Here is a 26,011-nt window from a genome sequence, read left to right as displayed (position 1 = left end):
CTGCTCTTGTTGTACAGAGATGAAAAAATAAGGGATGTCCCTTGTATTAAGGGACTGTTGGCAACCCTAAGGGTCAGCTCCTAAATACTGTATTTACTACAAGCCCTGAGTAAGAGGCATCAGGTAGTCGCTCAGAGCCACAATTTGGTCCTGGTTCCCCTTTTGCTCCAGTAAGTAAGTAAGCTGCAGCAGCCCTTGACCTGGAGCAGATAACTTCCTTCTCTGCACCAGCTCACCCCTGCAGACTGACAAGCTGTGGGCAAGGGCAATGTATAAGCTCCGCCCACTTCCCACCCATCTGCATGAGAGGAGGTAGCTGCAACATGGCTACCCTGCACAGAGGAGTGAAGGGGTGTCTATGCCCACTTACACCTTGTCTGGGCGTGTTGGGCAAGTGACGATCTTGCGCTAAGTTTTTTGTCCAAGTTTGCATTGTATACCTTTTAAAAAAAATGAAACTAAGAACTTTTGTGTAATTGCTGAAAATTTTGCTGGTGATACCGTTTCTAGCCAATAAAAATAGGATGTGTCCAGAATAATGTAGGTTATGTACCATCAGGGGTGAAAGAAACTTACAGGACTTACTGGTACGCAGAGTCCTGAGCAGGGGGCGTGGCCTCAACCGGAAGAGGCGTGGCTTCAACCAGAAGAAGTGGGACCTTTAAAGGCGCCGTGGCTCCGGCTGCAGTAGCAGCAGCTGGGAGCCCCGGGGCCCTTTAAATCACCCCAAAGCTACCAGCTGCAGAGGCGGCTGGGAGCTCCAGGGCTCATTTAAAGGGCCCAGGGCTCCGGCCGCCACTCCTGCAGCGAATCCCCGGGCCCTTTAAATCGCCGATGAAGCCCCTGGGGCTCCTGGCTGCTGCCGCTACCCTGGGGCTCGGGCAGAGATTTAAAGGTCCTGGGGCTCCGCTGTGGTAGCAGCAGCCGCGAGCCCCTGGCCCTTTAAATCACTGCCAGAGCCCTGTGGCCGCTACTCCAGGGCTGCTACTCCGCTACTCCGGCCACTGCAGGGAGCCCCAGGCCCTTTAATTTGCCAGCCTGGGGAAGCCGGTCTGGTCTGGCATGGCGTACTGGCTCTGAATGACAGCACTAACCAGGCTACGTGGTGATTTCAGCACAAAGTGTTTAATTTAATGTTTGTTAACGTTCTTCCCTTCCCCCTTCCCGAAATTCTTCTGGCAATGCCTGGTCCATGAATGTGCCTTTCTGTGACTGCACTAATCATTCTGATGCTTTGTCTTCACTGGACCCTTGTCTTTTTTACCTCAGGGTAACTAATACAGTTGAGTTATTCCAAGGTAAAACCACCGTGGAGACACGCTACAGATAAGGTAGGCAAGGTCAAGCCCACGTGGGGATATAGTGCTCACCTCACCTAGTTTAACTGATGGTAAAACTACAATGCCTTGTCTCCACTGTGTTTTTACATTGGGTTAGCTCACCTGCATTAGTTACCCTGAGGGGAAAAAATACACAGATTTTTAGCAGTGAAGACATGGTCTGTGATAACTTCAGTGAACCTAAAAGTACAAAGAAAATTTCACAGAGAGGAAAAATTTAAAAAAACATCAGCTAACATTTATTTCTCAGCTGACTGCCACCTTTAGCCTGGTTAATGAGGATATTGAACCCTAAAGTTGCCTTGCTGTACCTCAGTTTTCATTTTTGCAGCTCACTTATATTTAAGTAGGTTGAGTTTATTTCTTTATAATTCTTTACCTTTCTTCTCATTAAAGTGCACAACGAGGTCACCGACCTTAGGCGTATTCTGTAGAGACAGACGTCAACAACATTTACTATGCATTGCTTTTACCTGAATCATGTGAATAAAGTCCCATTTCTTAAACTCTTTTTTCTCCTTCATTCGACTTTCATATTCAGATGACGTCTCCTTATACCAGGTAAACTTTACGTTCTCAAGGTTCGATGTCTTAGCTACACGTTCTAAAATACAGAGAGGATGGTGTTTAGTCTATCTCATTTGAGCAAATGTGGAAACAATTTCCATTCAAAATTGTAATGTAGCCAAAAGTTACATGTTGGCATCATTTTTAATGTAATAACAGAATATTAAAAATGAAGCCTATATGTTATAGTATGTGAACAAATAAAGGTAATAAATAGTAACGATAGGCCCAGTTCTGTGAGGGACTGACTGGTCAGGTCTTTGTGGGATGAAGTACAAATGGGATCTGATGCCTTTATCTTTGTCACTCTTAGCTGTAGAGACTTTTCAGTAGAAATGAACAAAAATTTGAAAGTTAGGAACTTAATCTGGCTCCAGCTTCCTCAAAATCCTAGTGCCTGAACCCAAGCTTTGGTTTGGACCATTACAGAAAGGGGCAATGTTTAGATCCTTATCCCAACTTCTCCAAGTTTTGAGTGTGTTCAGAGCCAAGCCTTTCGTTCAGGGTCTTATATTGAAGAGTGAAAGAAAGGGAGGGTATTAGAGTGATGTTAATTATAGGAGTGTAATATGAGAAATATTTTCAGCATTGTTTTAATGTGTGTAAAAAGACTGAATATTAGGAAGAGGGAAGTGTGTTTAAAGTGGGTTCATTCTGAGTCAAGGGCCTGATTCACCACTGTACTACCAGTTTTATGTAGTATAACTACGTTGTTTCCAGTAGTTATATCAGCATAAAAACAGCAGCATGACAGTGGTAAATTCAGCCTAAAATGTGCAACACTTGTTCAGAAGAACATGCTTTGTTAAAATCAGCACTTTAACACTGCTAATCACAGGGTTTCTCTTCTTAGGGCTTTGATGATGATATAGCCCAGCAGAATAGATGAGACATGCTCCATCAGTGCTTATGTTCTTTTCCTTTACTAGTGGAGATGGGTTACCATTTTTGGATGCTGCTGATGTTGCTCTGTTCTCTTCCATTAACCAGTCACTGGTCTCTGTGCCCACAGTTCAAATCTAATTTGCTATTTTAAACTCAGCCATCATTCAGCAGCAGTCCATATCGCTATTGCAAATAATCTGGTACAATCTGATTCAATTTAATTGCTAGACAGTTTGTGAGAAGACATTAGGAAGAAAATCGGATCACTGACCAACCCAGACAGCATAGTTTCTTTATGTCAAAATCCAAAGAAGGCAAACTGGTTTGGATAAAATAGGAGTCTCCACCTAAAAATTCATCTGAACCCCAAACTTTCCCTTTAGCAGTTCTGCAAAGTTCTACTAATTCTCTCCCCAGTTTATTCCAGATTTGCATGGCAGTTCTGTCTTCCAAGGTCCTCTCCCCGGTTTCAGAAGCCCCGAAATACTACAACAGATAACAGTTCTTTTGGCTTGAACTGAAACTGGAAATATAAGGCTCTTGGCAGTACAAAGGGGCTTTAATGTGTAAATGAGAATCAGACCCACAATGTTTAATGGCTGTATATCAGAGAATGTTCTGCTGGCCAGGAAACTCAGAGGGTGTTGCAATCTAGGTGGAGGCTTTATTTGGAGTCACAGCGTAGACCCAAGCTCATCTAGGGTCATGGACTGATGTGCTTAGTTTAGAGGATTAGTTTGTTCCTCCCAGAGAGTGAGTAGCAGATGAGACTGATAATTTGACTTCTGAATTACCAAACAGATTGTATTTCCAATTCTCCAGAAAGAGAAATTGGGGCTAAAAACCTAGGTTGATACTTTTTGTGAACATGGTTACAAATCAACAGAATTTTAGTTAGAAATTTAGTTTAGTATTTAATTTTTAGTTTAAGAACTCTTAAAATAAGGGAAACAACTTAATTTTTCCTACTTACCTTTTCCCAAAAAAATGCCCCAAATAGGATTATACAGCCAATTAACTGGCTAGAGATTAGAGGTGATCATAAAGTACACAAAGATTTCATGAGAGCCTTGTCTTGTGTGGTTTCAGAGTAGCAGCCGTGTTAGTCTGTATTCGCAAAAAGAAAAGGAGTACTTGTGGCACCGTAGAGACTAACCAATTTATTTGAGCATAAGCTTTCGTGAGCTACAGCTCACTTCATCAGATGCATTCAGTGGAAATTCAGTATTTTCCACTGAATGCATCCGATGAAGTGAGCTGTAGCTCACGAAAGCTTATGCTCAAATAAATTAGTTAGTCTCTAAGGTGCCACAAGTACTCCTTTTCTTTTTGTCTTGTGTGGTGTGCATATCCCATAAATTCAGACAGTTCTCAGAGAGAGAGAGTTTCCAGAAGGATCAGAACTATTGGATGCATACCCAAAGCAAACTGTCAAACTTTCTGACGTCCGACCATCAATAGTCTAAATCTGGGGCAATCTAAAAGTTAGTAGGGAAGCTTGCACTATAGCTCTGAGACAGACAATTTTTTTATTAATGGTTGCCTATGAACCCCCTTTTGTGCTCATCTCCTCACATGTCCTATGTACTACCTTTAAAATGAACAGAAAGGTGTGTGATGGAGGCAGCTAGTGAAAAAATGATGTGCTTCCTGCAAGTGTCTTGAGGTTTCCCCAGGTTTTGAACTTACTGTACAAAATAATGGTGATTTCTCTAGGATTTCCTGCAGAATATCTCAGACTGTGCAAGTTTGTGTATGCAAGTGTTGTTGTAGCCATGTTGGTCCCAGGATAAGAACACAAGAATGGCCACACTGGGTCAGACCAAAGGTCCATCTAGCCCAGTATCCTGTCTTCCGACAGCAGTCAGTGTCAAGTGCCCCAGACGGAATGAACAAAACAGGTAACCACCAAGTGATCCATCCCCTGTTGCCCATTCCCAGCTTCTGGCAAACAGAGGCTAGGGACACCATCCCTGTCCATCCTGGCTAATAGCCATTGATGGACCTATCTTCCATGAATTTATCTAGTTCTTTTTTGAACCCTGTTATAGTTTTGGCCTTCGCAACATCCTCTAGCAAAGAGTTCAACAGCTTGACTCTGCATTGTGTGAAGAAATACTTCCTTTTGTTTGTTTTAAACCTGCTGCCTAATAATTTCATTTGGTGACCCCTAGTTCTTGTGTTACAAGAAGTAGTAAATAACACTTCCTTATTTACTTTTGACACACCAGTCCTGATTTTATAGACCTCTATCATATTCCCCCTTAGTCGTCTCTTTTCCTTACTGAAAAGTCTCAATCTTATTAATCTCTCCTCATATGGAAACTGTTCCATTCCCCTAATAATGTTTGTTGTCCTTTTTTGGACCTTTTTCAGTTTCAATATATCTTTATTCCAATATATCTGTACGCAGTATTCAAGAGGTGGGAGTACTATGGATTTATCTAGAGCCAATATGTTATTTTCTGTTTTATTATCTATCCCTTTCTTAATGATTCCTAACATTGTGTTAGCTTTTTTGACTGCTGCTGCACATTGAGTGGATGTTTTCAGAGGACGATCCACAATGACCCAGAGCTCTTCTCTGGGTCACCTGCTTATCTGTCTGTCTGTCTCACCAACAGAAGCTGGTCCAATAAATGATATTATCTCACATACCTTGTCTCTCCAAGTTCTTTCATGTTAAGAATCCTGCATTTTTAAAGGTGTCCTCTAAACCTAAGGGTATATCTACATTGCAGTTAGACACCCGCGGCTGGCCCATGCCAGCTGACTCAGGCTTGCAGGGCTCAGGCTAAGGGGCTGTTTAATTGCAGTATAGAAATTCAGGCTCAGGCTGTAGTCGAACCTCTGGGACCTTTCCACCTCGCAAAGTCCTAAACTCTGGCCTCCAGCCCAAGCCCAGACATCTACACTGCAATTAAACAGTCCTGCAGCCCAAGTCTACAAGCCCAAGTTAGCTGGCACAGGCCAGCTGCAGGTTTTTAATTGCAGTGAGACATACACTTAGAAAGTTAGCATTTTTAGATGAGAGAAAATAGTGTATTATTTATAGTGTGAGGGCACCCAACACATTCCAGGCACTCTCCATAAAGAAGCTGCAGAGCCTGATTCTCCACTGCCTTATACTTTGTGTAGTCACTTGCACATTTTGATCTGGTACTGGTCTGCGCCCACGAGGTGCAAGGCTGGCCACAGTCCCTGCTTCCAAAAGAGTACAATCTATATGTAGAAATTAGTTCGCCCATCACCAGAATATGTATAGCCATGTACTGATCGAACCCAGTAGGTGTTTGACAGCACATAACTGGCTAAGATTGGCAATTAAAATGAATACATTTAGTTGAAACTTCAGTGAGAATTTGGCCAGGCGCAAAGGCTAAACACATACTTTATTAGATATGCCATGGCATTTCTCACAAAACAATCAGTGAGGATCTCTGATTTATGGAGAGAGGCATGTTCCAGACCTCTGAGCATAGGACTGAAAGCAAAGATCTTTTGAATGCCAGTTTGTACATTAACGCTGTCTGTATCTTGGACAAGCTAATTAACCTCTATGCCTTGGTTACCTAATTTGTGAGGACTATACTTAACTCAGTAGGGTATTATGAGGATTAGGTAGTTAATATTTGCAAACCACTTAAAAATAGTTCTTGATATTTTTGTTAAACACAATTTCAAGCAGACCCCTCAATGCCATTCTGGGACACTGAGTCAGTGGGAAGAGGGAAGCACACCACACCACTGAAACACAAACACTACATCCTAAAACATCAGGGTTTTACTTATAGCTCTCTCATGCAGTTACTGAACCCTATCTAGTTTATAAAATCTGATCACCTAGCAATGTAAAGAGGCATGGCTGCAGATAGCAGTCCAACACTGCACATACTGATAAAAAGAGTGCCATGAAAAGCACTCTAAGAATGGGATACAATAGAGGCATCTGTGTAGTTATAAGGTTTGTCCATGCAGAGCTCTTTGCAAGATCAAGAACTAGGACCTTGCTAAGAAGGCAGGAGTCTGCAGTACAGTTGAAAAATTACTAATTACTAATAATTACTAATCCTAAATGAAGATAGTAATTTCCTCTTTTTGAGGCGAAATTGGAACAAAAAGCCTTATAAAGATGACATGTTAGCCAGTGGTCAACTTTGTTAAATGCATTTGCTAGTTCAAATACCTTTGTAGCTGAGGATTTGTTCACTGCTTGGTTCTATCACCTCATTGTTAATGGTAACTCCTGGATGTTTAGCTTGTACTTTTGAGAGAATCTGAAGGTCAATTTCACCTAGGATACAAATATGAAACAGAATAAAAAGGTCAGAGCAGGGATAAATGTGAAGGTTCTGCTAGTTATCATCCTTCCCAAAATCCCTCTTTTTAAAAAAAAATGTAGGTCTCAGATCAATTGCCATGGCGATTAAATCCACTATTTATGTACTGGACAGGTATCACACAGGCATTGGCAGTGTAGTCTTCCACATATTGCTCTTACTGAACTTCTTCAACCCCTTTCTGGAAGATCTGTCTCTAGGGACTGACGATTAATTCCATCACTCCCTCATGAGTCTGACTTCTCTGACACTATCAGATGTATCAGATGTGATGTTCTGTAGTGATATGTGCACATGTCCTCTCAAAAATGGACTGAACCTCCTATTTTGTTTCACACATGCCACTAAATAGCTGTCATCTGGTTTTAACCACTGTTAGAGAATGATCAATACCAAAACCCGGGATACAATCATCCCTGATCTTTGGCAAGTACAGATCTGGATCCAAACGGCAGATCTGCCCCATTTCTAGTCACTACCAACCCAGGCTGGTGTGGAACCAATGAACCAGAGGTAAAAAGCTCTCTGTTCTATTAGAAAATCCCTAAGCCATCACAGTATTCCCCCATTTGTATTTTACAAGGCCATTTGGAGAGTATTTTGTGTTTATTTTTGAGAGTGAATTAGGGGTCTTTGTCCCAAAGGCTAATTGGCTAATGAGACGCATGAGGAAGGGGAAAAAAAGAAAATTAATTTGAAAGCTGAAGCAAATCTCCATTTTTTCCTTTGGTCCTTAAAGTCCATTGCTCTTTCTGTGACTGACTAAGCTCAATACTGTGTGTCTGTGTATAGAGCATAAAGCAAATATTACAGCACTGGCTGCTTCTTCTCTGTACACAAGGGATCATTCAGATCTGCTGCAGTGATTTTATTGATGAGTGTATTGATAGACCCAACATTTAAATTCCTAGTCCAATATGCAGCGTCGGTAAAGCAAGTAAATAAGATGTTCATTTGTATGACGAAGGAAACCTAGGACACTGTGCTGTAATACTTTATAAAGGCATTGCTTGGACTGCATTGGCTGCATAGTTTTGGTGTCCAGTGTTGGTTACCTTATTTGTCTAAACATTCAGTTAAGGTAGAGAGAGTGAAAACAGAGGGCAACGAAAATGAAACATTGAATAGAGTGTCTTATTTACAAGGAGCAGGTGAACTTAGTCATGAAAGGTGACAAGATTGAAGCATTTAAACTATGTTAAAGTATAAAATTTTTGACACTCAATCAAAAGTAGAACTAGGGGCAGAGATTTAAGATAACAGAGAATGTATGCAAGAAGAATTTATGGAGGGATGGTGAATAATTGGAATGGACTTCCAGCTGAGTAGGTTGAGTGAAGCAGCATTAATGTACTTAGGCAAAAATGGATAACTGGGGTGAATTTGGTAAGTTGAAGAGATACAGATGTGTTTGAGAGGCTGGCTGACCTTCCTGGAGGCAAGCAGGCAACTTTTCACATGCTCATTCCCTCCTCCCCCTCTCCTCACCAGCTTGGTTTAATGGGATTTTTTTTGATACACATGGTACTTATGACTCCCATTATCTAAGCACCTTACAGTCTTCACTTATCTAGCCTCAACACCATATGAGGTAGGGAAGTACTATTATGCCCATTTTACAGATGGGGATCTGAGGCACAGAGTTGCCCACGGTAACACAGGAAGTTGGCAATAGAATAGGAAATTGAATTCAGGTTGCCTACATCACAGGCTAGTGACCTAACCACTGGACCATCCTTCTTCTCATCATATCACTGCAGACATGAAGAGGTCCATGCCTTGCTTCTGGTCTTACTAAATATCATGTGACAGGGTGCTGGGCAAAGGGCTTCTGATTCAGCCCTCTGTCACGCCAGCTTCTATTCAGGGTGATAGATTAGAGATGTCTGTAGATAACCTGGCCCTAATTGGGGATGCAGAGACAGCTGCCGCCTAATTAGCCTGGGGCTGTATAAAAGCCTCAGGGTGGGGAGGCAGAAAGGAAGGGAAAAGGCAGGCAGTGGAAGCAGGAAGGTAGTTCTCTCCTCCCTCCTGCCTGCAGATGATGAAGGACCAACTGTGAAACAGTGGTGGGAACAAGCCTGTGAATAAATTGCACCAGTGGCTATTGACCCCAGGGTCTCAGAGTGACTTTGTAGACTTAGCAGAGGCAGGAACCAAGGGGGCCCTGCCATGCTCTGCTACATATCATTACAGTTTGTAACTACACACTACAGTTGAAGGGTTCAAGTCTTGCACTGTATGTGTGTGAATAAGGCCCTATTAAAGGGACATAAAAACATAAGGAAGGGTTTAATCTTTTCAGAGCTAAGTATCTTTTTAAAAACAAATATTTACGTGACATTTGTGTAAGCATGTTCTTTCAAGAAAGGGAAATTGAATTTCAGAAGTAACAAATAGCTGTGGTTTTGCGATCACAAAATTTCTTTTTATTGAAAATCAGAGCAAATTAATTTGTTCACAGTCTGCTGTGGGAAAATCTGGAAACGTGGAATTGTTAACTAACTACTACCGAGTTCATTTTCTGTATCAATCTTCTGTAAAGTGAATTATCCCCTTGGAAAGGCTGTGCCAGTCTCAGAAAAAAAATCTGAATTTCCCATCTCCATATGTTGATGGAAATTTCTACTCTTCCATGGCCACACCACCCTTACTTTATTTTGAAACAAAAAAACTTTGACTCATGACTTAATCTACAGCCTTAATTAACTTCAGTTAGTTCTTTTATATGCAAACAGGTGTCCTGAGGCATTTTATAGTCAAATATGCAGCAGCTTGCATTATCAACAATTTGGCAATTAGACTATTGGAAGTATTTAAACTCTCTAATACAATTACCTTTTAAAGGCTATCACTATGTTCACCATCAAGTTTCTAATTAAAAATTTTAAATAAAGGGATAGTTTACAGCACAGTTGATGCCTTTTATGTTTTTTACAGGTACAGCAACATTAGGATGCTGTGCACTGAAGTGGAAACTTAATAAGGCACAAGCTGTAGTCAACAGCAGACTCTCTCAGTCGTCTGCTATAATGGGCCCAAACAGCTACACTGGATGGCCAGATCGTGCCTGGCCTTAGTGTGGGTGCATTAGGGATGAGAGAAGCAGGATGAATGCATGGAGCTATCCATCCACCTGTACTCTCTGCACCAAGGACCAGCAACAATCATGCTCCTTGCATGCTGAAGGGACGAGACCCCAGGAAGAATAATCTTTCCTGAGCTCTGACAGGATGTTACAGCTTCATACTGGCCTCAATATGGGCCTGAGGCTAAAGGCTACAGCCTACCTCTACATGAAACTGGTGTGAACCCATTAAAATAACAAACAGCTGAACCTTCCTTATTGACTCACAACACTCAGGGTGTGAGGAGAAACCTCAGCAAATCAGAAAACAGCTTATTCTTAAAGTATAACTGAAGTTCAGCAAATGAGCTGTCCTGAGTGCAGCATATGACTCTAGTTCACTCTCAGAACCAATGAAAATCCCGCTTTTCAGTTACGGCAAAATGAGCAAGTGCCACTTTATTGAATCAGTGTCCGTCACACTAAGCTGCGTCTCTCTGATTAGACAGTTAAACACCCCACTGACTGACTCAAATGATCCTGCGAGAAACACCACCTTCTTGGGCAGAAAATTATCCCCCTTGTTTAGAAATAAATCTCTCCACTCTGTCTCATTGTCAAGGTTATAATAAATGACTCGGCATTTACACGTGGCTATTCTTACTTATAAGGAAAGATTGAAAAAGAATGAGATTAGTTTTCAGAGATGACATGACTAAAGCATTTAAATTACTTTAAGGGTTACTTTAAACTTGTTGCTCCAATAGAGTTTAATGGGCAGACTAGAACTAAGGGACATCGGTATTAAGGGCGGGGACTTATGTAAGCAGTATTTAGGAAGGTATTATATCATGTAGGGAGGCCATTCCCTTATTTATCTACATATATACCTTCAGGTTTTCAACAGCACCCAGACACAACAGTGGCTGAAAAGATGGCGGCTACCAATACCTTGTCTACCCTAGCATCACTGCCACTAGTGGACCAGAACTGGTGGCAACAATAGTGGGCAATGTTAGAGGGAAAAAACCCTTATGTGACAAGCTCAAAGTGTCTGTCCCCTGCGCAGTATCCCTTCAGCAAATGGGGATTCAGAGATACATGTCTGATGGTGTTATAACTGTCTAAAGCATAGGGATTCTTGGGAATCAGTAATTTCTATAAGAGACCTTTGCAGTGAGCATGGTCAGTGGTTATTCATATGAACGTGTAATGTAATGTGACAGCACGAACAAAGCCAAAGCTAGAGATTTTAGGGTTCATACACAGAGGCCTTCATGTACGAGGAAGGAAATAGGTTTGTGGGTTGTTGTTTTTTTAAACTTTATTCGTGACCTGCTCCATCGTTGGCACCTAAAGATCCAGATCTGTATAGGCAGTGCACAGAAGTACAGTAAAACTGAACGAGTTACAGGAGAGACTGATTTATGTGAAGGCTCAAGGGATTTTATGAGCTTGGCCAGATGAAAACTGAAGGGAGATGGGACAGCCATGTGAACTGGTTTTGGGGTGTGAACACTGTGGGCTAACTTGAGCCAGCTAGGCACAGTAGAGTAGAGAACAGTGCCACAGTAGGGAGCGATTTCTTATGAGAGGTACACAAGGGGGCAGGAGGCGGTTCTTTGTACCCTGCTTGTACACACACACCTGGGACAGAAACACATACTAGGACCAAACACTGTGTCCCCCATTGTGTGCAGCGTCCTGGGTGGAATATGGAAGATTAAGAGAATTTACAGAATTAATTTCTTTCCCTTTCCTTTGATTTCCTTTCCCTTTCTCTTCTTATCTAAAGATAATAATCAGTACCTGCCAGATCCATAGATGTGTATGGCAGGCATGGGGCTAAATCCCAAATCCTTGCTTGCTTTGTATTCACTCCTTACTCAGGCAATCAACAGGAGTTCTGCCTTATACAATACCGAGTAGTGCACCCAGGCCCTCAGAATTTGGGGAGGTAGGGGAATACTTCAACTGCAGCATAATCCCCCTTCACTCCCCAGCCTCACAGAATCTCTGCAGGGCTCCAGCTGTGTGAAAATGAAGGTATTGGGTGTGTGAAGGCTACAAGTTGGGCTGCAGTGGATTTCCCAGTCCCTCAAACCAAAAAAACTATTATTCAAGTGAGTAAGGGTGAGCAGGAACAGGTCTCTAAGTAGTCACATGGAGTAGATGAGTCTTTGAGTCAAGTAATCAGCCAGTTGCTATAGATTACTTTATGAAGGTAACTCTAATAAGCCTGTTAGTTTGCTCTGCTATTCCCATGGATTTATTCTGAGTACAGAATGACAGCTGTGTGATGCTTTTGGTTGGTGGACAGTGGCCAATATCACCAGGCTTGTTTCTACTAGTGAGCCAAGTTTGGATTTGAACCCATATTTTTAAAGGAATGATGCATCCACCCAGGCCCATTGTGGTGTCGAGTCTCATCTGTGATTTGCCATCCAATGTTCCCCAAGGAAAAGAATAAATATACACAAAGCCTCAAGGTTTTACTGTACCTGAACCACCACCTACACTTAGAATGTTGATTGCAGACTTTCCATTTCCAATGCTGAAAACAAAAATAGATTTGCATATTTTAGGCTAGATATTTAATAGATTGTTTTCATTAGTGCAAAGATTTAACACCTTTAGGAAAACACACTCACCCCCCACAATAGGACTATGTACACAGATATGTGTAGCTTTATAGTAACATAGAACCATAAATGTACATGGCAGGCATAGAGCCAGGCTAAGGATTCATGCTCAGTGTTTATTCAGTCATTACTCAGGCAATCCATGGGAGTTCTGCATGTCTTAGGGCTGAAAGCAAACTGGGGCCACCACACGTTTTCTCCCATCTCTGTGCTTGGAGGGGAGTGTGTCCTCAGACGTATACATAATTTATCCATATTAGAATTAGAATTAGAATATCTATCTATTTATGTATATGTTTGTATTGTACTTGATTGCACCTGATCATGGTTTTGGTTTATACGCTATTCAAAGCATAGACTTTGTTTTAATGTTTATTTAGTAGCACACACCATAGATCTTATTTATATCTGTGTAAATCCAGAGTAACTCTATTGAATAAAAACATTAATACCTAGATCTTGTACAGCATTCTTTATCTCTAGCTTTCAAAACCCTTTGCAAAGGAGGTCAGTATTATCCTTATTTTACAGATGGAGAAACTGAGGCACAGGAAAACAGCAGAGGCAGAGATGCCAAGAGAAAAGAAGGTAGAGCAGAGAATGATTTGCCATGGTAAATGCAGCCGAGAGATCTAGACTAATAAAGCAGCACACCTTTATTTTAGCTAGGAGGAGGTCATTAATGACTGGGGCGAAATCCTTTCTCTGCTAAAATCAATGGCAAAACTCGCATTGACTTCAGTGGGATCAGGATTTTACCTCTTTTTAGAGGGTTGTGGCTGTTCCTACTGCATTGTAGGAGGGGAGGTGTGACCTAAGAACCCTTTAATGATACCTGGTGAGGGAATAATAGGAATATATTGATCCTGGCTGGTACATTCTGGTTCAATGAAGAATGTCAGTGAGGTCTTAAATGAAAGCTGAGTCACAATGGTCGTTATCATCATTGCCAAATATACGTGTAGATACTATGTAAGGAGTTATGTGTGTATATAAATATACACACACTGAAAATATGTTCTTCGATTCTAAATCAAGGTATGTGTCACCAGAAGATGTGAAAAAACAGGCTGTCAGATAAGAGATGTTTATTCACCTCTCTCTCTGTCAGTATCTAAATTAAGCATGTTAAGAAACCCAATGGATGCCCACTTAGATACAAAGCCAATGAAGAGATGTGAAGTAAATAGGGAAGCAGCACACAAGAAAAACAAGCCACAGGAGGGCAGACATTGAACTTGGCAGTATAAATAGGAGGCAAAGAAGACACTCCCTCGTTCTTGAAGTAAACAGGCAGTGTATTCATTCATGAAAACGGGATCTCAGCTAACCTTAGTTGTAAAGCTGCAAAAGTCCCTGGGTGAGAGAATGTCTTTAACAGGAGTTTAATCTGTTAGTCTCTAGAAAGCATGATATGATTGTTTTACATGTACCCTTTTGTTTCTAATACTTTACTCATTGTCACTTGAATCTTTGATAATAAACTTATTCTTGTTTACACTTCAAATATACCTAACTGCTGTGGTGTTACAAGTGCTGGACCAGAGCTGAATCTTACAGCCTGGTGTGTACATGGTTCACAGGGACAGCAGACCAGGTATTTCTGTGTGTAGCCAGTGATGGGGCTGGATATTACAGGCATACCCCAGAGGAGAGCACTTCGAGTGGCTAGAAGGCTGGCAGTGTTGGGAAGCTGTTGCTGATCTCAGCACAGGCCAGGATCCCTACCACAGGAGGCAGGGGGTAAGGAGGTGAGTCACAGCTCTGGGTACCCCGAGAACCATCACGACAGCACTCCCTTCTCTCTCAGGCTACAGGCCAGAGGACTTACACACAACTAAAAAAAATTCTGAAGCACGAGCCCTGCAATTCCCTCTGTCTCTGGGAGAATGGATTTTGAGAATCAGAGCCCGGCCGGGGAAATGGAACTTCCATCCTGTGATAATTTTTGAGTTTTTGAAAATGAGATTTCCTAAATCAGGATGAAAACTAAATTGTTCCTGGGACTGAAATTCCAAAAGAATTGTTTCAGAAAGAATAAAATGTTCGTACTCCCTGGACTTGCCAGCTGCCTGCTGTGTGGGTGGCTGGGCTGTCCAGCTCCTTGGCCTGCTTGAGCAGCTGGGAAGCCAGCCTGCTGGCAAGCGTAGGTAGCCCCCCTGTGACAGGCAGGCAGCCATGGAGCTGAGGAGCCAGAGATCCCAGGGAGCGGGACAGGCTGGCAGGAAAGTTGATGGAATCAACACGTTCTTATGGAACATTTCCACTGGAAAATGCTGATTCAACAGAACTGAAAACTATTCTGTTGGGAAAATTTTAACTGGCTGTATATTGCATGTATAATATAAAAGCACTTTTAGCTTTTTTAAGTACTTTGCAAAAGTATTTATATTTTACAGATGGGGAAAATGAAGCATTGAGAGAGGTTAAATAACTTGCTCGAGATCCCATTACAAGGCATTGGCTGAGTTGGGAACAGAAACCAGGGGTAAAATCCTGCCCCATTGATTTCTGTGGATCCAGGATTTCACTCCAGGTCTTCAAGGGAAGGTAGTCCATAAGCTTATTTGATTAGTAAATGGATTATGTGAAAGCCAGAAAGAATTTTTAATTTCAGTTTAAATGCTATCTGTTTTTTTTTAAAAAAACATAAAAGCCTTAAATAAAATGATTAAAATCCTATGCAGTTTGTTAATATATTTTTCATACATTAGTGTTTATTAAATCTAATTTATATTTGCATACAAGGAAACAATTAAATCTAGCTATTTCCTGCTAGTCAGACCTCATCACAAAAAGAGGCCTTTCAGTGGAGTGTCTAAATAAAATCTCTAACTAAAGCACTATCAAAGATCTACACAGCGGCATGGGGGGTGGGGGCGGGAGGGCAATCTATAACTCTCAGGCAGCCCTTGCAAGCCCAGGCTCCTGTAGTCGGAAGCATACATTCATCACTCGTGCAGAATTGTACCAGGGGTTTGTCCTTTTGATAAAACATCTGACTCCGTTACCTCGATATTATGCCCGGCAGCTTCTTCTCAATGAATTCCAGCATGCATTGGTGCTCTGTCGAATTCTCAAGGAACAGACGAAAAGATTCGACATATTGGTTGTGGTCTGAGATCAAGCTCCTCATAGAAGATGCCATGTTTGGTTTTCTGTGGAATACACAAAAGAATGGGGTAGGTTTTTTCCTCCCCGTTTTAACTCTTTCTTCAGCCCTAGTAATGAATCAAACACACACAGACTACAGTTACAAGTTCCCCAATGTCTCAGAGTGCTTCAGAATGCCATGCCAGTGCTATATCTGGTCTGAACACTGACAATGTGCATGTATAATTGGCATAGCTACATTATTGCTGGACTTTGTTCTGAGACCTTGGCCTGTTGCTTTAGATTAGAAACAGAGCTGTGAAAGGAGCTTCTCTTATAAAGTTCATGACACTATTCTACAATAAAAGCCCTAGTTCAGGTTTGAGTCACAGTTACAAATCAATCATATATAATCTCCACTGACAAAATGTCACCATTTTATCACAGTAGTCAGGTAGGATTCAATTAAAATCTACACAGGTTATTTGCAGGGGAGGGAAGGTATCTAAATAGAGGCACTTGAACGTGGGGATTGGAAGGAAGCTAGGTATAAATTCCCAGAGAAGCTAGGAATTGCTATTTCTTGCTTTCAACCATTTGGTATTTTTATAGAGGACTCTGAGTAGCGGTATTTTTGTAGATAGGTTGTTGAAAACTATAACAATCTAATAAACAATATTTGATTTATGTAGCACCTTTCATCTGAGAAGATTAAAATGCTTCACCAGCATTAGTTAGTTAAATCTCACAAAAGTCATGTGAGCTACTAGTAGAGTTTAACCCCATTTTACAGATGGACAAATGGAGGCACATAGAAAGAGGAGTAAGTGGCATGGCAAAGTCACACAGAGAGTCGGTGAAGAAGCTAGGAATTGAATCCAGAATGCTGAACCTTAGTCCTGTGCTCTAACCAACAAACACTGCTTTCTCTCTCTTCTTCTGCTACTGTGTATGGTGGGGAATATTGTGGCAAAATACACTGTATGAATAGGTTGTGCCTGTGAGCAAATAGACCCGAATAGATGCTTGACTCATTTTTCCCAGCTGGCCAGTAGTTCTTTGCTCCATTATCCCTGTGTGGAGTCATTCGCCTAAATGTTGTTTAAACCCCTCTCCAATCCCCTGAGCTGAATTCCCCCCAAAGGGAATGGTTAAACAGAGTCAAAGCAGTTACCTACCTTAGCCAACGAATTCTGGAATGAGAGCAGCCAGCTGAATAGAGCTACAGTGCCGTATTTCCCGGACTTGGTTGCCGTGCAACCACTATAGCAGCCCACTGGCTCCAACTCTGGTCTGTTATCTCCACTGAGCAAAAAGGGGAAAAACATAAAATGCCCATCACTCTCACAGATCTTGGGAGACAGGCCAGTCCTTGCTTACAGACAGCCCCCCAGCCTGAAGCAAATACTTACCAGCAACCACACACCACACAACAGAACCACTAACCCAAGAACCTATCCTTGCAACAAAGCCCGTTGCCAACTGTGTCCACATATCTATTCAGGAGACACCATCACAGGGCCTAATCACATCAGCCACACTATCAGAGGCTCGTTCACCTGCACATTTACCAATGTGATATATGCCATCATGGGCCAGCAATGCCCCTCTGCCATGTACATTGGCCAAACCAGACAGTCTCTACTTAAAAGAATAAATGGACACAAATCAGACGTCAAGAATTATAACATTCAAAAACCAGTCGGAGAACACTTCAATCTCCTTGGTCACTCAATTACAGACCTAAAAGTGGCAACTCTTCAACAAAAAAACTTCAAAAACAGACGCCAACGAGAGACTGCTGAATTGAAATTAATTTGCAAACTGGATACAATTAACTTAGGCTTGAATAGAGACTGGGAGTGGATGGGTCATTACACAAAGTAAAACTATTTCCCCATGTTTATTCCCCCACCCCGCTATTCCTCAGACATTCTTGTCAACTGCTGGAAATGGCCCACCTTGATTATCACTACAAAAGGTATTTCCCCCCCAACTCTCCTGCTGGTAATAGCTCACCTTACCTGATCACTCTCGTTACAGTGTGAATGGTTACATTCATGTTGTCTGTGTACATAAATCTCCCCACCGTATTTTCCACTGAATGCATCCGATGAAGTGATCTGTAGCTCACGAAAGCTTATGCTCAAATAAATTTGTTAGTCTCTAAGGTGCCACAAGTCCTCCTTTTCTTTTTGCGGATAAAATGCAGAGTTTTAGCTGGGTTTCTCTGTGTGTTGGGCCCCCTGTCTGCAGGCCATTAGCTGAATTTGTATTCTTAGGCGAATCTTTGTTGAGTAAAGTAAAAGAGTTTCAGCTAGAGCATGTGCTATGGAACTGGGATGCCTCTTCCTTTCAGGGTGCTGCACCATTACATTTCCCAAAACTCTCTCAATGAGCAGTTCAGCAGCCATTTTGTTCTCAAAGTTGCCACAGCACATAACAAAGAAGAGCAACACTATACTTTCCTCCAGGAGCTGTATGGCCAGGAGCAACCCTGGAACTTCCTCAGGGAGACCCCACAGCACAGAGGGGAAAGCTGTGCTGTTGGTGCTTACCTGGTCTATAGCAGGGGTTCTCAAACGGGGGGTCGAGACCGCTCAGGCGGTTGTGAGGTTATTATGTGGGGGGGGGGTCATGAGCTGTCAGCCTCCACCCCAAACCCTGCTTTGCCTCCAGCATTTATAATAGTGTTAAATATATAAACAAGTGGCTTTAATTTTTAATGGGAGTGATTCAGAGACTTGCTGTGTGAAAGGGGTCACCAGTACAAAAGTTTGAGAATCACCGGTCTATAGCAACTTGTGCCACTGTGCTCTGTGGGTATCCAGCAGAGCCCGTCTAAGAGAAGATAGCTCCACCCCCTCCTTCCAGCCTGTTGATATGGCACCCTGTGGAGAACTTTAGAGTAGTTTCCATAGGGTCCAAGAATGGGGGAGCATATCAACAAACCCCGCAATCATGCCCAGCTGGGATTCATGGGCTAGGTGCTTACAGTGGCACTGTACTGTGCCTGCACTAGGGAATTGTCCCTGGCCCTTTATGATGCCTTCAGAGCCCCAGTACCCCACTAGAATGGGGCAAACTCTCTCCTTATTGCTCTCTTTGGGGCTTTCTCTTAGAGTTTGCCATGTCGCCCTCTCAGGCCTCATTCTGTGCACATTTCTAGTTCATCAACAGGAGTAGGAGACAATTTTTACATGTATCCAGATTTTTCTTGGAATGCTAAATTGTTGTTCCATGGGTAAACCAGTAACTGCCACAGACAGTGGGGTTTCTTTTAAAAAAATATTAAGTTCATTGGGTAGCCCAAAATCTGCCAGCTCCATCAGACTGTGGGCTGTCCCACGATTTCAATATACTTTTAGATATATTATTGCTGTTGAAAGAAAAGGAGGACTTGTGGCACCTTAGAGACTAACACATTTATTTGAGCATAAGCTTTTGTGAGTGCTCAAATAAATGTGTTAGTCTCTAAGATGCCACAAGTCCTCCTTTTCTTTTTGCAGATACAGACTAACATGGCTGCTACTCTGAAACCTATCATTATTGCTGTTGAGTGGCTGGGGTGAAATGGGCTTGGTGGTCTCACTTCAGTCCCCAGTGGACAGTACCCTACACTATGAAGACCATCACCATAAACAGCACTCACTGACAATCCCTAGCAAGTCATGGAGAAAACAGACAAAGGTCCTGATTTTCCATGCCTTACAGCTTGGATAGCCATATACACCAGTGTCAAGCAGGTGTAAAAAGCCATCTGATTGGGCAGCACCAGTGGGATTCCTGGAGTGCTGTGGGAAAGGTATCCTTTTCAGAAACAGTGACTGGTAGCACACAAGGTATAGATCAACTGCATGACAGGCATTTAAGGTCCTTAAACTGCAAGGCCCATTTGGCTTTAGCAGTTGGTGGGTCCCACCCAATAATCATTCAGGCACACAGCTCAAACGAAAGGATGATTCACTGGATCCCAAATACCTTAGGCTCATTAGCTTAAACAGTTTCAATTAACCATCATAATGTAATCTCTGGGGTAGTTTTAACCTTCAGGGGAAGTCCAGAAGAAAAATTATTAATCCTCAGGCCTAATACCCTGGGTGACAGCTCTTAGTCCATTCCTCCACTAGAGGTAATTAGGTATCCTCAAGGTCACATACTCAGTGTTCACTTCTGTGGTATGGGCGTCTCTGGGCACTGTTTATTCATGTTGAAACAGTGGTTCCCACACAGTTCCTGCTCCACTTCCACTTGACTGGTAGCTAATTTAAAAAACAAAAACTCAGACAACTGTCCCAGCTCTTCATGATCTGGCTACCAGAACCCAACCACTTTCAAGTCCTGTGCTCCTCAAGATAGCTTACCTCACTGATCCACTCTTGACAAACCATCCTCCTAACTGGTGTGGAAACTTCTCCTTCCGACTGCCCTATGACCACATTCATTCGCCTATATCAGATTCATCACTGCATTTTACACTTATTTTTGGAAACGATAGCCTTGCACCTTGTGTAGGAAAGGGAGGGTAACTACATTTCAGGTAACAATTCTGTGAGTGGCGTAAGAGCTGGGCCAACTCTACCAACACCTATAAATTTCAATGTACCTAGGTGGATACGGTATTGTGGGCTAGAGTCTGACCTCAGTTACACCTGGATAATTCCGCAGCAACTATTGAAAGTAACTGAGTTATACTCAGGGTCAAAGCAATCAGAATTTGGCCCTGCCCGTGAAAGTTACCTAGAGACAAGAAAAATGACTCAATCCAACTGAAATGGCCTTTAAATCTTTCAAGTACCCTAAAAGCACTCAGAGAAAAATGTTAAATAAGGATATTAAGTAGAGCTCTTACTCACCCTGATAAGCACTTACTCAGGCAAGCAGTCTCACAGAAAACAAAAGATCTGATCATGTGATTAAGGGGTCACCAGTAAATAGGGGCTCCAAAATCTGGACCTCACATAGTAAACTACATGGGCTCAGGTAGCTGTGAAGCACCTAGTCTCTGTTCGTTGTTGCTGGGGATTGTTTTAATGAGCCCGTTTTTGTTAGATAAGAGCCGTAATCTTGTGTATGCATTAGAAAGGCAGACTAACAAATTGCAGCTAAATTGACTCCATTATTTGAATTACCAGCCCTCAGGCCAACAATTCAGTAAGTATTTGGTGCACTCAAGTGAAATTTGCAGTGAATAAACACAGAATAAAATGCAGTTATGCATTAGGAACTACAAAACTGTTCAGGCTGCCACATAACCAGACGTAAAGACACGCATATGGATCAGTTTCACTTACAATTGTTTTCTTTCTTAGATGCTCAGCATTGAAATCCTCCAACAAAATCAGAGAACTAGGGGAGATTTCAAAATAGACAAATTAAAATGTTGCCAGAATTGTACAGCTTAGTAAGAAAACAAAGTAATAGTTGAATGTCCAAAGGGGTTATGAAACACACTGTATACCACCCATAAAAAAGAATGGTACATTCCATGTTTACACATTCCTTTGCTCAGTCCAACAGTTTATTCTTTAGTGTAGATGGAATAACGCAGGCTCATACCATTTGGTATTAAAACATTTTACAACCTTCAATCTTCTAAAAGTATTCTACAGTTATTAGTCTTTTGATAGTCAAGGTTTTTTATTTGTATAATAACCATACTAGTTACTGTGATTTAATTTGCATGTTTATTTTGTACAACCACAGTGATAAGAACAGAATAAATTAATTTCATGTTAGATGCAGCTTAAGGAATTTTATCTTGTTCATTTTTTGATTGATGATTGATTGATTGCAATTTGGCCTGCAATCAGTTAGCTTAGAAGTGGGGAAAGAGGAGGAGGAAATTAATTCTACAAACAGACCACTAATGATAGTAATGCTCATTTGGACAAGTTGCCCTAACTGATAATCAAATATTATCCTGGACACGTTTGGTTTTGTAAATTGTAGGCTTGAGTCTGATCTTACAATAGTGTAATTGATGTTACTCCTGATTTACACTGGTGTGAATTGGACCCTCACTGAACCATACAGCAAAACCTTTTAAACCCTTCAAATTAAATCAGAAAGCAAAGTGAGCACTCCTGAAGTAATTGTAAACTGGATTATTTCTTATTGCTGAATGCTACCAAAATATGGAAGACATTAGCCTTCCCTTTGAGAACTTTAGTGAAAAATACTTTGAAGCCTGTGCTTCTCCTGAAAGCATTTGTACTTACATGTATAAAGTCTGTGCCTTAAGAGAGCCAGCTCATTTCAGTTTCTCTGAGTGTTGCTACAATGTGCAGGAAATGGACTCTGAATCAAATCAGCTTGTTTGTTACAGAAGGATTATATCCCCACCCATAGAATCAGGTTTTGGCATAAAGCCATTACAGTATTTCTGATCAGGAATAAGCAACACAACCTTTAATCTGGTTTACAACAGAGAAACAAATTCTGCTCAGTTTCACTGCTGTAAATCTGGAGTAATTCAGATTTTTATTAGTGTAACTGTAGAATTTGATTCTTATCATTTAAAGAGAAATATACGTAAGAGTGGTAGTTTTAATAAGAGACTGCACCTACTTTTCAAATGGAATAATGTATTTTATCACTGTAAGAATCTTGTACATACTGAGCATGCCAGAATATTAAGCAGCTAAACTATATGAGAGGTACTGACATCTCCTAGGACTCCATCTTCAGAGCCTTAATCAGTCATACTCAACTTCCTGTTCACTTCCACACAAATTTGCCTGAATAAGTACTTGCAAAAATTGCATAAGGATGTGAATCACTGCCAGTTGTTTATACACTGTTGTCACAGACCCTAGCAAGTGCCCCTTCCTGGCCACCTGTCAGGACTGTTGTGAGGGGAATCCTAGCCTCTGTGCTCTGGGTCCGCTGGGTGTGTGATGCCTCTGGGGCCTGAACAGGGTCCCTAGGCCCTCTCAGGGTGCAGACCCTTCTCTGAGCATTGGAACTTGCTGTGCAGCCACCTACCCAACCTGGGGGCAACACTGACTCTTCAGGCTCCCCAGTACATAAAAATACCCCTCTCCCAGAACACTCCCCAAAAGGTGTGAAGCTGCTGTTTACAGCTGAACTCTCTCAGGGACAACATGGTAGTTATGAATACTTAACATATACCAATAGGTGGGCTTTGCACATATTCTAGCACCTTTGCTCATAACAGATAAAGCACAAACAGCACAGATCATATAGAAAACAATACAACATCCTAAACACAATGTCACCCTCTCTTGGGGAATCATCTCTCTTTTTTTCAGGCAGGCAGGGTCTACCATGACATTGCCTACCCTGACCCTGCAGCAGCCCCCTTCATCTTAATCTGATGCAAAATGGCTTTCCATCCCCATCCTCCTCCTTTCCCCCGCAAATCCTTTTAAAGATTCATGCTGGGAGTCACCTGCTTCTTTTGTTCTGCCTTTTGGTGCCTTTTCACTGCTCCCAAACCCAACAAGACAAGAGGAAGAGTTGTCTTCTCTCAGCTAAAGCCAGCTCATTGTCCCACGATGTTTTACTGTGACTAGACAATCATTGAGTGCTGGGGAATCACTCCCCATCGTCTCTTTCTGGCCTGGCAGAGACATGACACAACACTGCTAATTCATGGGGGATCCACCGAGGCTTTCCATGACACAGTACTTTCATAAAATCATCCACAATTCAGAAATGGTACAGACAGAACCCTCAAATCATCACAACGGCAAAGGCTCAACATCTTTACTCAGGGCTCATTGTTTGCCTCCCTTTTCAGTTTTATTTTTGTACAGTTTTATTTGGAAGTGACCCAAATCAACCCCCCAAATCTTAACAGTCCAGAACTTCAGTAGAAGGTGGTGATGCTGAAATTGGGACTTAAGCCAGGACCTGACTTAGCACTGCTCCCTCTCTTCCCTCCCCCCCCCCCCCCCGTCTAACCTCAGATTTGAACAGCCACACTTTGGGGGTGGGGGTGGGGGTGAGGTGAAGGGCAGGGGAAATAGGGGTTTTGAAATGAAGATCCAAACCCAATCCAGCATCATCTTCCCTTTAAATGAAAATAGTTACCACTTATAATTGTCCAAAGTCCCCAGATGTAGATGGGTGTGGTTTTAAACAGTTGAATGAACTCACCAGGGACACAGCACGGTCACCAGTTCACGATCACATAGCAATTCTAAATCTGTACACACACTGTCCAATCCATTCCCTGCAATCCCTCAACCTAGTTTATGCATGTTGCCTCCCTAGACAGACATGGCATTGCACACAGAAACCACTACCACAGCAGGGGAGCTTAGCTGTAGCCAGTGTGCTCATAAAAGGGCAGATAAAAGACAGAAGAAACCTGCCAATAATAATATAAGAAATGTTGCCCCAGGGAAATTTAAAAGCAGTTTGCTGTGATATTTGTGGTGTATGCTCATGGTCCCATGCAACATTGTTTACCTTTTGCTTATATAAAACCTATTGTAGTAATGGTTACATTCTAGCATTTCTTTCCAGTATTATACTAAAAGAAAAGGAGTACTTGTGGCACCTTAGAGACTAACCAATTTATTTGAGCATGAGCTTTCGTGAGCTACAGCTCACTTAGAATCATAGAATCATAGAATATCAGGGTTGGAAGGGACCCCTGAAGGTCATCTAGTCCAACCCCCTGCTCGAAGCAGGACCAATTCCCAGTTAAATCATCCCAGCCAGGGCTTTGTCAAGCCTGACCTTAAAAACTTCCAAGGAAGGAGATTCCACCACCTCCCTAGGCAACGCATTCCAGTGTTTCACCACCCTCTTAGTGAAAAAGTTTTTCCTAATATCCAATCTAAACCTCCCCCACTGCAACTTGAGGCCATTACTCCTTGTTCTGTCATCTGCTACCATTGAGAACAGTCTAGAGCCATCCTCTTTGGAACCCCCTTTCAGGTAGTTGAAAGCAGCTATCAAATCCCCCCTCATTCTTCTCTTCTGCAGGCTAAACAATCCCAGCTCCCTCAGCCTCTCCTCATAAGTCATGTGTTCTAGACCCCTAATCATTTTTGTTGCCCTTCGCTGGACTCTCTCCAATTTATCCACATCCTTCTTGTAGTGTGGGGCCCAAAACTGGACACAGTACTCCAGATGAGGCCTCACCAATGTCGAATAGAGGGGGACGATCACGTCCCTCGATCTGCTCGCTATGCCCCTACTTATACATCCCAAAATGCCATTGGCCTTCTTGGCAACAAGGGCACACTGCTGACTCATATCCAGCTTCTCGTCCACTGTCACCCCTAGGTCCTTTTCCGCAGAACTGCTGCCTAGCCATTCGGTCCCTAGTCTGTAGCGGTGCATTGGATTCTTCCGTCCTAAGTGCAGGACCCTGCACTTATCCTTATTGAACCTCATCAGATTTCTTTTGGCCCAATCCTCCAATTTGTCTAGGTCCTTCTGTATCCTATCCCTCCCCTCCAGCGTATCTACCACTCCTCCCAGTTTAGTATCGTCCGCAAATTTGCTGAGAGTGCAATCCACACCATCCTCCAGATCATTTATGAAGATATTGAACAAAACCGGCCCCAGGACTGACCCCTGGGGCACTCCACTTGACACCGGCTGCCAACTAGACATGGAGCCATTGATCACTACCCGTTGAGCCCGACAATCTAGCCAGCTTTCTACCCACCCTATAGTGCATTCATCCAGCCCATACTTCCTTAACTTGCTGACAAGAATACTGTGGGAGACCGTGTCAAAAGCTTTGCTAAAGTCAAGAAACAATACATCCACTGCTTTCCCTTCATCCACAGAACCAGTAATCTCATGATAAAAGGCGATTAGATTAGTCAGGCATGACCTTCCCTTGGTGAATCCATGCTGGCTGTTCCTGATCACTTTCCTCTCATGCAAGTACTTCAAGATTGATTCTTTGAGGACCTGCTCCATGATTTTTCCAGGGACTGAGGTGAGGCTGACTGGCCTGTAGTTCCCAGGATCCTCCTTCTTCCCTTTTTTAAAGATTGGCACTACATTAGCCTTTTTCCAGTCATCCGGGACTTCCCCGGTTCACCACGAGTTTTCAAAGATAATGGCCAATGGCTCTGCAATCAC

General features: G+C 42.3%; 1 protein-coding gene across 1 annotated transcript in view; it reads right to left on the bottom strand.

Moving 5' to 3' along the window:
* The window catches only part of HNMT (histamine N-methyltransferase), a 28,001-nt gene extending 5,790 nt beyond the window's left edge, over nucleotides 1-22,211 (bottom strand). Inside the window, exons 1-7 of the mRNA XM_077829948.1 lie at nucleotides 22,156-22,211; nucleotides 21,229-21,283; nucleotides 17,113-17,239; nucleotides 15,853-15,999; nucleotides 12,701-12,753; nucleotides 6,979-7,086; nucleotides 1,814-1,944 (exon numbers count right to left, since the gene is read on the bottom strand). Of these exons, the coding sequence (XP_077686074.1) occupies nucleotides 1,814-1,944; nucleotides 6,979-7,086; nucleotides 12,701-12,753; nucleotides 15,853-15,989 (429 nt within the window). The 5' untranslated portion in view covers nucleotides 15,990-15,999; nucleotides 17,113-17,239; nucleotides 21,229-21,283; nucleotides 22,156-22,211. The remainder of the gene's footprint in view (nucleotides 1-1,813; nucleotides 1,945-6,978; nucleotides 7,087-12,700; nucleotides 12,754-15,852; nucleotides 16,000-17,112; nucleotides 17,240-21,228; nucleotides 21,284-22,155) is intronic.
* Nucleotides 22,212-26,011: the final 3,800 nt, after the last annotated feature.

This window comes from Eretmochelys imbricata, chromosome 11 (assembly GCF_965152235.1).
Source record: "Eretmochelys imbricata isolate rEreImb1 chromosome 11, rEreImb1.hap1, whole genome shotgun sequence".
Lineage (NCBI taxonomy): Eukaryota > Metazoa > Chordata > Testudines > Cheloniidae > Eretmochelys > Eretmochelys imbricata.
The sequence above is the reverse complement of the archived record's forward strand: the minus strand, read 5'-3'. Positions and strand labels throughout refer to the sequence as shown.